The sequence below is a fragment of the Tasmannia lanceolata genome, unplaced genomic scaffold (genome assembly GCF_043159265.1).
Source record: "Tasmannia lanceolata isolate RefF3 unplaced genomic scaffold, GAP_Taslan_0.1 ptg000037l, whole genome shotgun sequence".
NCBI classification, from domain to species: Eukaryota; Viridiplantae; Streptophyta; class Magnoliopsida; order Canellales; family Winteraceae; genus Tasmannia; species Tasmannia lanceolata.
In genome coordinates, this window is record NW_027518714.1 from 40374632 (window position 1) to 40387109 (window position 12478).

Below are 12478 nucleotides of genomic sequence, written 5' to 3' on the forward strand. Positions count from 1 at the left end.
ACTAGTTGGGGTCGGCTAAATGAATCCTACAGAAAAATTTCATGGAGATGGTTAGAGCTCAAGCAAAAATTCAAAAAATGGACCTCAAATTTTTTTAAAGAAAAAATATGGCACTTGTCCATTACGCACTTCCCAGTACAGGGTGAAATGATATTTGTTAGTGTCCACTCCAGAAGGGGTTTCGCGAATGGCCCATTGCATGTGAGAGCAACCACCTCATGAATGAAGGCAAAATCGGCAGAAAAGTGAGGCCGTGTGACAAAATCTGCAGAAAATTGAGGCCGTGTGACAAAATCTGCTGAAAAGTAAGGCCTTGTGACTGCTCTCACATGCAACAGGCCATCCGCAAAATGCCTTCTGCTATGGATGCTAGCAAAACCCTTTTTCAGCTGCAAGGAAGACCACATTAATGACTATTTTATGACCGCTATACCTCCTTGTTTTTAATAAAATGGCGAGCATAGGGGAAAATGCTGTACTTTTCCTTATGCAAAGGCCAATAATTTATGCAGCGGCATTGTCTACGAAAAGAGATACACATGGGGTCAATTATTGAGGTGCAGTCATCATTGATAGCCCAGAATAAAAAATTAAAATAAAGGGTAGTGATAAATCGACCCCCATGTTTCTTAAATCGACCCCTTAAGATACATGTACATGGGGGTCGATTTATCATTGCCCAAAATAAAATGGAAATCATATTTGCACTTTCCTTTGCCTGTTAACCTCACTCTCTAGGCTAAATAGTTTTCTGATGGGAAATGGTATAGTTCTCTCACTAACCGAGGAGAGAGAAAGACACATAGGGTCGATTTAAGATATTTGGGAGTTGATTTATCATTGCCCAATCATATTTGCACTTGCCTTTGTTTTGATAACCTCACTCCTACTCTGTTAAATAGTTTTCTGATGGGAAATGGTATATTCGCCCATATTTCTTCCTTGAGACAGTCCCTTGTAGCTGTAAAAGGGTAGTCATAATCATAGCATAGATACATCCCTTTCGAATTATAATAACAATAATCGGTAGTGTCAGATGAGAAAGGAGACGCTATTATTTATTAAAAGAAAAAAGATGGGAGTGAAGATACGTATCCCAAAACGAAATACTCTGAATAAAAGATGCCACTGATGTTGGCACTACCATATTATAATAATTGTACTGACTCAAGTTGTCGTTTATTGTTTAATCGGCTCTGATTGAGACATAGGCGTTATTACATTGCCAAAAAGCTCTCAAAAGCCTATTAAAACAGAAAAGAAAATTTGAGTTCGTGCAATTATTAAAACATGGTAATGCCAATATCACTAACCTGAAAGATATCCCACATTTTACACGCCAAGTCGCCGAAAGAGACCAAATATCTTTTATATTCAAAAAGTCATCAACATACTGTGTAACATTTTCGTTTTCTTGTCCCGATTTCCGATCAAAACTTTTGCCTTTTCCTACGAAAACAGGGGAGACTGAAGGGAAGTTCATTTGTTTTCTGCTTCTCTTCCCAGATTCGTCTTCAATCCTCTCTCTTCCCTGTTATTCAGAAAGTTAGAACCAGTGATCTCTCTTTCAGAAAAAAATAAAAATAAATCTTCCTTTCTTACTTTTTCTACACTCTCTCACCGTCACTCTAGTGTTTTTGAGAAACAAAAAGAGCAGTCCTTCATTTTGATTTCGTTTGATTTGCAAAGATGTTGGGAGCTCAACCGACCCACTTGAAGTCAGAGATCTCCTGTGCTTCACTGACGTCTATTTTGATCACTGGTCGCCGAGACAATGGCAAAATCGGAAGAACCCAAAAAACAGAATTCATCTCGCGAATTAATGGGGTTCGGTCAATTCGAGCAGTGATTAGTAGTGGCGACAAGAGCGTCGAGACTGTTAAGTCAACGGCAGATTCGAACGGATCTTTGATGTCCTCTTCGGGTATCGAGGTCAGGGCAGTGGTTACAATAAGGAAGAAGATGAAGGAGAAATTGAGTGGCAAGATTGTGGATCAATGGGAGTCTTTTATAAATGGAATTGGGCAGGGGATCTTAGTTCAGCTTGTCAGCCAGGAGATCGATCCAAGTTAGTTTAGAAAAAGCTTTCCTTTTTTTTTTGTTAAGTTATGAGTTGTTTAAACTTTGAACTGTATGATGGGCATGAAGGAGGGAATTTGTGGAAATGGGTTTGGGGTTCTAATATTTATTATTTGGTTTGTCAATTTTCTATTCTATAGAAGAATTACCTAATGGGTTTTGCTGATTTACAGTCGAAACGAGGGGAGGTGGGATTTTGGATTTAGTTACATTTTAGTACTTGAATTTCATTTTTTTTGAATGGTTACTTGAATTTCATTATTTGTGAGTTTTTCCTTTTCATGTATTAAATTGATATTTTTTCTAGGATATTTAGTGTAGTTTTAGTTGGGAACATGGGGTTCGGGCTTTTTTCCCTTTTAGCTATCAAATGGTTAATATTTCTTTGATTTTTGCAGTCTGTTATCAGTGTTTATGATAGTTGCTTTTGGCCTATTTTTCCTGCCTTTTCTCTTTGCTTTCAAATGGTTGACTTGCCTTGGAATTTTAAGCGATTTCCCAGTTTGTTAGATGAGATTTGACTTTTCTGACTCTTTTTTTTCCTGATCTCTATTGGTTGCTATTTCTTGGATATTCACTGCCTATTCTTAATTTGTAGAATGAGATTTGCTTTTTTTTTTTTTTTTTCTGTTTCCACTTATATAATGGTTAGCAACTTACCATTTCTTGTATTACTATGCATTGCTAATTATTACGATGGAATTAAGCTTGGATTCCATTTTTTTTTCTGTTTTTATTCTTTGTTCTTTTTTTCTATTTTTAGCAGCATTTTTTCCTTGTTCCAAGATTGCAGTTTCTGAGGTATATTGAATTGTTTTTCCAGTAACAAAAGCAGCAAAGAGGAGTGTAGAATCTGCTGTAAGGGGTTGGTTGCCAAAGCCTTCAGACAACTCTTACATTGTTGAATATGCTGCCGATTTCACCATTCCGTCCAATTTCGGGCATCCCGGTGCTGTTATAATTACCAATCGTCATAAAAAAGAGTTCTACTTGCTTGAGATTGTATTACATGGTTGTAGTGAAGGCCCCATCTTCTTCCCTGCAAATTCATGGATCCATTCACAGAATGATAATCATGAGAGTAGAATTTTATTCAGTAATCAGGTAAAAAGCATTATAATTTAATGAATTTCTCCTATCTAATTATTTTCATTCAAAATTTGCTTCTTGGCTTCAGAATTTTGTTTCATTTAATGAACAATTTCATGTTCCATTTACTAGTTATTTGGTTCTCAGTATCTCATTTTCTGTACTGAACAGGCATATTTGCCCTCTCAAACACCAGTTGGTCTGAAAGATCTTAGACAGAAAGACTTGGTCAGCATCTGCGGATATGGAAAAGGAGAGCGGAAGAAGTTTGACCGAATTTATGACTATGCACCTTATAATGACTTGGGTAACCCTGACAAGGATGATGACCTTGCCAGGCCAGTTCTAGGTGGCGATGAGAGGCCATATCCTAGACGCTGCCGTACCGGCCGACCTCCAACAAAGTCAGGTAATGTGTTATATAGGCCGCATCAAAGCTTAAAATGTTAGTTAGCTATCAATAAGGGTCTCTTTGGATACCTCTAAAAACTATTCGCATAAATCTTCTACACAATAGTTCAAGGGAAATGATATCTGCGCCAAGTGTTTTGATAAACATGCGCTCCACTTGCTTGTCGTGTAGTATTTAAAGGGATGTCATCGGATATTACAGTTCTCAAAAAGCGCGTAAAACCCTTTAAATGCTAGACGACAAACAAGTGGAGCACATGTTTATCAAAAACACTTGGCGCAGATATCATTTCCCTAGTTCAAAGCTAAATATGATTATTTGTAAATAATAGTTTTTTTTTTATGGTAAGAAATTCATTGAAGAAAAAGGACCGCGATGGTCAATACAAGAAAAGGAAAAAGATACAACTGGAAAAAGAAAGCTTCCACACAATTCGAGAGGGAACATGGCCGCAGGAACAACAGGGGCTACAGAGTTTAGGAAAGGAAAACTGCACCAACTACTTTGTTCTCCAATTTTACCTTCTAGTTTATAAGTGTGAATGGGAGGATTAGGTGTAGGTGTAGCCCACGGAGAAGTTCTGATAGGAACTCCGGCTAGCTTCTGAGGACCCAAGCCCTTCTTGTTCCTTGTTTTTGAGGGCCCAAGCCCTTGAAGTCCCTCCTCCTAAGGTTTGGATAATGGCCACCGGAATGGAGGTCCAAGGGTGGGTAGACAGAAGGATTGCAGCTGCTTTAACTGTGGATACTACAACTTTAGATGGCGAGGAAGATGTCGTTGGTGCCATTGTATAAACCAGAAAATACAAACCAAAAGGGCTGCGACGCCATCTTTGAATCAGTCGTCATTTTCGACCAAGGAGGTAGAAGGAAATTGGCCGGACTAAGGTGACATCTCAACCAATACAGAGGAAGGGATTCTTGCTGGAAAAGAAATAGATGAACGACGAAAATTTTTAACCGCCTGTTTGATAGGGAGGATAACGATGGATGATTGGAATCTAGAGGATCTCTGGATCTGGGCTAGAGACTACTGGGACATCCCATCCATTACTAGACCTTGTATCCTTGCTAAAAATGAAGTTCTTTTCATGTTCGAATCTAAGGATCTAGCTTCAAAAGTGCTGAATATGGGAGAACAGGCCTGCGGAGATTATCTATCCCTTGAAAAATGGACTCAGAGTACCAGCAGGAGGCAGAAGAACTTTGGGTTAATTTCTATGGCATTCCCCTTCATGTGTGGGCAACCTCGACTGTGGAAGCGTTGGGCAGAATTTTTGGTCCAGTGCTGGAAATAAGAATGGGGGGAAGCCAGGGTCAATGTATGAGTTATGCATCGGCGAAAATTTATACAGCGAAATGGAAACTGTCAGTCATGTGTTCACCTACGAATTCAAAACACCTCGTTCATTATTGGAATGGAAATCCAACCTTCTCAATTTTCGGAAAAGAAAGGACCTCAAGGGGGGAAAGGAGTTTTCCGGTGAGGCAATCACCAGACGAGATCAATCCTCGTCGGAACTTCTCTCATATATGATCCGTTGTGGGACCAAGTCCAATCAGCACCCTACAGCTGTCAGGGAAGGCGTGAATGGATGGGCGGGTGATAAAAGGAAACGACAAAATCGACGTGATCTTGGGATTCCAACGGGAAATCAGAAAGTGTGTTCGAATTTCAAAATTCAAACTCAAGGAGGCAGGGTGGAAAGTAATACAGGACAGGTGGAACCTGAAAAGAGAAGAATCTGGCGAGAAAAAATAGGAGAAAGTAATGCTTTTGCGGCGGGGTTGCAGGCCAAGGTAAAAAGGGCATTGGGAATATTAAAAGGTTGTAAGGCGGGAGCTAAACCCGCAGGAGTGATAAAGAAGGTAAGAAAAATTCAAAAACCAGAGTGGAGGCGGAAAATCGACCACCATTTCTCCCGAGTTCAGAATAAGGAAAGTTTTCTCGAAAAGAACAAATTCAATAAGGAAAACTCGGACCAAAGTAACAGGGCCAATCCTTGAAAACTTACTGGACTTCTGGGAGGGTTGTGCCTTTCGTCCCTTCTAAGAGCTCTCCTGATTCGAGTTTTGGTTCATTGGGAGCTTTTATCCCCGCTCCCAATGAGGCTGGGGTTCTGGAATATAAGGGGATTGGGGGAAGAAAAGAAGATACAGTTGGTCAAGGATTTTGTTTTGCAGTGGAAATTAGATCTGGTGGTAGTATCAGAATAAAAAATAATGGGTGTCACGGATCGTCTCGTCAACAAATTATGGGGCAGAAACCATCGGGATTGGGTTACTAAGGAAGCGGTGGGAACTGTTGGGGGAATTATTGTAATCTTGAAGGAAGGCAAATTTGTTAGGGACGAAATCAGAATTGGCCATTTCTCGATTTCAATAACATTTACTTCATCAGATTGGGATGTGAAGTATATGCTAACGGCGGTATATGGTCCCGTTAGGGCTAGGGAGAGGAATGATCTCTAGAAGGAACTATCTTCTATTCTGACAGAATGGCAGGGGGCATGGATTGTTGGAGGAGATTTCAATACGATTCGATTCCCATCAGAAAGAAACACCTCCACAAGAATAACTACAAGTATGCAGAGATTTTCAGGGCTGGAGACTTCGGTTCAAGGCTGGAAGGGTTATGTCCTCTGTAAGAAACTGAAGGCGATGAAATTGAAAATAAAAGAATGGCAAAAACTATCAGACGAGGATAAGCAACGTAACAAGGAGGAAATCAAGGTAGGCCTGGAGTCTCTGGAAGAAAAAGAAGCTGTAGGACCCCTCTCGGAAGCTGAGAAACTGGAAAGATTGAAGCTTTCGGAAAGGTATGACGAAATACTGCGGAGACGAGATTAGATGGAGGTAGAAATCAAGAGTCTCTTGGTTCAAAGAAGGTGACCTTAATGCAAAGTTTTTCCATCGGATGGCGAATACAAGGTGACGGATCAATACTATCTCGTGTCTTAAGGAAGGAAACGTTCTAATAGAAGATAAAGGCTTGATTAAGCAAAGAATTGTTGAATTTTATTCGTCGCTATATACAAAGTTGGCTGATTGGCGTCCAAGATTAGGGGCTTACAATTTCATTCAATTAATCTTGGTCAGCGATTCTCTCCGGATCAAAATTTCACTGAGGAAGAGGTGGAACGGGATATTTTTTTCCATAAAAAAAGACAAAGCCCCGGGTTCGGACGGGTTTCCCATGGCATTTTTTCAAAGATACTGGGGAATCGTGAAACAAGATATCATGGCGTTCATCTTCGAATTCCAGGAGAGAGGAATAATCAGTGAAGAGGCCAAGGCAACCTTTATTTCACAAATTCCGAAAAGGCCGGGGTGATTGGGATCAAAGATTTCAGACCAATCAGCTTAATTCATAGCGTCTCAAAGATTGTGTCTAAATTGCTTGCTCGAAGAGTGAGAAACTGTATGGAAAACATCATTTCACACTTTCAAGGGGCATTTGTTGATTCTAGATAGATACTTGATGGAGTCCTAATAGCTAATGAGATTATTGACTCGGTCAATAGAAGTGGAGAAAATGGACGAAATCGTTAATATCTTAACAGCTTCTCAATACTTATAAATGCTTCGTCTGAAGGATATTTTAGGAGCTCGAGGGGTCTTTGTCAGGATGACCCTTTAGCTCCTTATCTTCTCCCATCATGGTGGTTGAAGCACTTAGCCTAATGCTGACAAAGGCTAGTAATTCAGGGCTGATCCAGGGCCTAACCACAGGACCAAAGGGGACAGAATTACTCACCTACAGTTTGCTGACGACACCCTTGTCTTCTTGAAAAACAGCGCTCAGGCCATTCCTAACGTCGTAAGAATATTCAAGTGGTTTGAGGCCATTTTGGGCTTGAAGATTAATTTTGGAAAAAGTGTGCTCCTAGGCATTAATATGGATCAGCAGGTGATTCAGACTATGGCTGGGACAGTTGGCTGCATTGCGTGGGTTTTTCCGGTTTCTTACTTAGGGTTGCCATTGGGTTTTGGTATCCCTTCGGCATCACAATGGGATCCGGTGGTTGAAAGAGTGGAGCGGAAGCTAGCTACCTGAAAGAAAAGATACATATCCTTTGGGGGAAGAATCACACTGATAAACGCGGCATTAGCTAACATGCTGGTATATTTCATGTCGCTGTACAAAATTCCAGTAAAGGTGGCTCTAAAAATAGAAAAACTCCAAAGGGATTTTCTGTGGGATGGTAATGGGCAGTCTAGGAAATTAAGGGAGCGTTCTTTAACCATTCTTGTGATTCCACTCTTGAAATCAGAATCATTTCTTATTTTTTGGAGTGTTTCCAATATTAAATCACGTTCTTTAACCCATTTGTAAGAACCATTTTTCTATTTTTTGGAATAGAATTATGTTTTCTTGTCATAAAAAATTGATGTGCATTGAAGGGGAGGTGCCGTTCTGAAAGTACCTAAACCCAATCTTCTTCTCTTATCTGTGACAGTCAAGCTTTTCATCTATCATAGATGAAATGTATGTGGGTTTCTCTTCTTCGACGGATTCGATTTCATGAAATGTATGTGGGTTTCTCTTCATTGAGGGATTCGATTTCAAGTTCAGATTACCCACTACGATGGACTTTTAAGATTAATGGTCAAGCTCGAGAACTGGATTTCTTCCACCTTCCCAAACTTCCTAAGACAAGACACAAAACCCTAATTTCTACGATTTGGTAGGATATAGAAAGGAGTGCTACCCATCTCTAAGATTGAAATTGCTGTGAAAAGAGTATCGCATGAATCGAGACAAGGAACCCTGATCTCTTTAGGTCTCAAGGCTGAAACCCTAATTTCAACCCTAGTAAGGCTTGAAAGAGAAGATGAGATGGAAAGGGATGAGATGCTAAATCTTAGGAATTAGTAAGTCTTAGGAATCAATGAAAAGAGAAGATGAGATGAGAAGGGATGAGAGGGAGAAGAAAACAGAAAATTTTCTGGAGGGTTGAGAGTTGAGAGGAGAGACCACACACGCATGATGAATTATTTCTTTTTCTTTGGAGCGACAAAACGTCGCTCCAAAAAAATAGCCTACAAAAACTGAACAAGTCTATCAGATAACATAGAATAGCGGCTAAAGAATGGCTTTCTCTCAAAATGTGATTTCCGGGGAGCAAAAAATACGAAAATTGCAACGCACCCTAAGACATCTAATGAAATGGGATAGAGTAACTGTAAGCCCAAGGGTTCCCATGGGTTAATCATTCACCTTACCTTCTTGTTTTGATGCTAGCAAACTAAATTGATTAGCTTTTATGGACTAATGTGTTGCCTTGAGGTGTTGTGTCATATACAGGAATTTCATGTCATAATCGCCATTACACAACTCAACTCAACACATAGCTTGTGGATCAAGAAAGCAAGGAACAAAGAGCTTGCACCTGCATTGGAGTCATCACCATTTGGAGATGATCAAGTCAAGGAGCTCAACATGAAGATCCCACAAGTTCCCCAGGAAGTGTCAAGAAGGAGCTTGGAGTTGAACATGCCATGGTGACACCTCATGTACCTCAACATGCATTGAAGATTGGAGGAAGTCACCAGAGCCAAGACAAAGTTCAAGTTGTTCACTCCAGCATAAGAAGTCCAAGGAAGTGCAAAGGAGTCAAAACATTCGAAGAAGACTCAAGGTTCTTAGTTTTAGAATGTATTTGGAGTCCTCTTGATTTTATTTTTAAATGCACTTTCAATAGGTTTTCAAAATGGTTTTCATACTTAAAGTTTAATATCTTTGGAAACCATACACACACCCAAAAATGTGTTTGAAAACCTAGGACTTATGCTCAAAGACCAAAGCCCAAAGTCCCTTGAATTTAAAGTTAAAAATGGAATTTTACTTAGGGCCGGTCGACCGGGTTATGCCGGCGACCGCGGGATGCTACCTGGAAGTCTAGGACATCTCGAAAATTATCGGGTCGGTCGACCGGGATAAGCCGGGCGACCGCAGATATGTTTTCTGGAAATTCAGAAAACATCCAGGTTGGGCTTGGAGGTCGACTGCCGTAGGGCCGGTCGACCGCGATAGTGTTTTGAGCAGAAAATTTATTTCAAACAGGTAGCCCTCGCCGGGCGACTGCCCTAGGGCCGGTCGACCGCACCGGTATGAATTTTGAAATTCAAATAGAGAGCCCGATAAGGGCGGGCGACCGCCGCGACATGGAAATAGAGCCGTTGGGGCTTGCACATGTTGACTTTTTCAACCCTGTAATTTACAGTTTTATCCCCAATCGATCATATTTCCTTGTGGGCTATATATACACCATCTAAACCTTTCTAATTAACCTTTTGGCAAGACTAAAATCCTATCTTCTTGAACCTCAACTTTTATATGAAAGGTTAAACCTCTTTGAACTTAGATTTTTACATTCTATCAAGAGGTACTCCATAGGCTTTACATTTTATCTTCTTTGGAGTGTTTGTGAGATATACAAGGTTTGTAATCCGCCTATTCAAGAGGCAATGAGAGTTTTTCATTTTATTTCTTCATTGTATTTGAGGGTCTCCTCTTCGGCCCGGTAACAAAGGTGAAGACATTGTAAGAGGGAGTGTGCTCTCGCAAGGTTTCGTGCGAAAATGATGTGATCCCTTTGAAGGAGAAGTTGGTGTACGGCTTTGAGATTCGCCCGTTAAAGAATCTTATTGGTTTAGTGGAGATCCCAAGGACGTAAAACTTGAAAGAGTGGAGTAGGTCAAGTTGTGACCGAACCACTATAAAACTTGTGCCTTGTGGATGCTTTCTCTTCTCCTTCTCCTTGCACTTTGGTGTTTGGTAATCTCTACCCTTTTCATTGAACAAGGGTTAGAGTATATAAGCATAAAGTCATATCTAATCCCTATCCTACATTATATTTATTGATTGATAAATGGTTAGACTTGTTAAGGCTTAATTGGTAAAATGATTTTGATAATCCACTTAATTAAGCCCCAAATTTTTAATTAGCCAATTCACCTCCCTCTTGGGTTGTCACACCTGTATTTCATTTGGTATCAGAGCTAAGGCTCTAAAAGAGATTTTTAAATTCAAAATCTACAAGAGATAAAGATCCGTGACAATCCAAATGGATTTTGAGCTAGGCCAATCCGCTATAATTCCTCCATTTTTTGATGGATCAAATTATAGAGCTTGGAAAGTAAAGATGCTTGCCTATCTCAAATCCATAGACATTGACATCTTAAATGTCATTGAAAAGGGATTTTCTATTGGAAGGAAATCACTAAAAATGATGCAAAATTATTTTCATTAAACTCAAAAGCTATTATTGTAATATGTTGTGGACTATGTCCTAATGCTTTTGAGAAAATATCATCATGTACAAATGCAAAAGATATTTGGACTAATCTTGAAAATTTTTGTGAGAAAAATAGTAGTCTCTCTTCTAATGATAAAAATATTGTTTTTGAACAAAAAGAGACTACAAAAATCTTTTGCAAAGAAAAATTCTTTCAAACATTTAATTTCCGATTCGGAAAAACAAATTGAAAATTTGAAATCGGAAGTTAATGAATACTTGGAAAGAAATGAAAAATTAAGTCATTTGAGCAAAATCTTGATAAATAAGAATGATTACTTAATTAAAAAGTGCATTATTCTTGGAAAATAAAAAGAAAGCCTTGAAACCACAAAGAATTTGAATGAAAAATACACACTTGTTTGTGAAAATGAAGAAAAATTAAAAGCTAATTTATCTCAACAAACAAATTGCTTTGAAAGTCAATTAAATAAGATAAAATTAGTAAATGAAGAACTCTCATTAAAGAACCAAAGATTACAAGAAGATAAAGACAAACATACATGTTCTCATGTGTATTCTTGTGGTTCTAGTTGCTCCTTATCTACCAACTCATATACATGTTCATATTGTGGTAGATTAGGGCATCACAAATCTAGATGCAAGCTTAGATTTGTGAAATCAAACAAGTTTGTATGGATAAGAAAAGATACACTTCCATACACAAACTTGGTTGGAACAAAAGTGATTTGGGTTCCAAAATCCCCCACTCAACTCATTGTTTAAAATTATTAATGTATGGGGATCTATTTGCTCGGTCAAGTGGAAAGGGGTCGGGTTCTTGGAAATCTATTTGCTCGGTCAAGGATGAATTTGATCAGAAAATTCGCTATAAGGCGGGGAAGGGCACGAAGGTAAGATTCTGGTCGAATCTCTGGTGCAGTAAAGCATCGATCTCTGTCCCGAGGTTATTCCAGATTGCAGTAAAACCAGATGCAGTAGTGGCGGATTACCTGATTCGAGAGGGACAGTCGGGTAAAGGCTTCTAGGACATTCATTTACAAAGAGACCTTAAAGATATGGAAATAGTGGATCTCTAGAGTCTTCTCGTACAGCTAGAATCGGTATATTGTTTCAAGTTTATAGATGACGAGCGGATATGGTCACTAGAGCAAAATGGTGAGTTCACGGCAAGGTCTTTTTTGCGCTGTTAAATGAAGATCAGAAATCAGATAAGAGGCGTATATGGAAATCGCTGGCTCCTCCAAGAGTGGTGGCTTTTGGGTGGATCTTGGTCCACAGAAAATCAATACTTGCAATCGACTAAAGAAAAGACACTCCAGTCTTGCAAGTATTTGCGTCCTCTGTCGTCAAAATGAAGAGACATTTGACCATCTGATGTTACATGGTCCTTTCGCTTACCAAATTAGGTTGAGGGCAATTGGTGCCTTCAGAATGAAATGGGTTTGCCCGAGTTCTATAAGTTCTCTTTTGATTAACTGGGCAGGCGTTTCATTTGGGGAAATTGGTAAGTTGCTATGGTCCACTTTCCCCTATGCAATTATCTGGAACATATGAAAGGAGCGTAATACACGTATATTTGAAGATAAGAGTAGGACTCTGGGACGATTGGCGATATCAAGGTGGAGCTTATTTCG

General features: G+C 39.4%; 1 protein-coding gene across 1 annotated transcript in view; it reads left to right on the forward strand.

Annotated features, from left to right (window-relative positions):
• The first annotated feature begins 1387 nt into the window (after nt 1–1387).
• LOX6 (PLAT/LH2 domain-containing lipoxygenase family protein) overlaps nt 1388–12478 on the forward strand; it is a 48675-nt gene continuing 37584 nt past the window's right edge. The window contains exons 1-3 of the mRNA XM_077370749.1: nt 1388–2068; nt 2903–3183; nt 3340–3577. Coding sequence (XP_077226864.1) covers nt 1690–2068; nt 2903–3183; nt 3340–3577 — 898 coding nt within the window. The 5' untranslated portion in view covers nt 1388–1689. The remainder of the gene's footprint in view (nt 2069–2902; nt 3184–3339; nt 3578–12478) is intronic.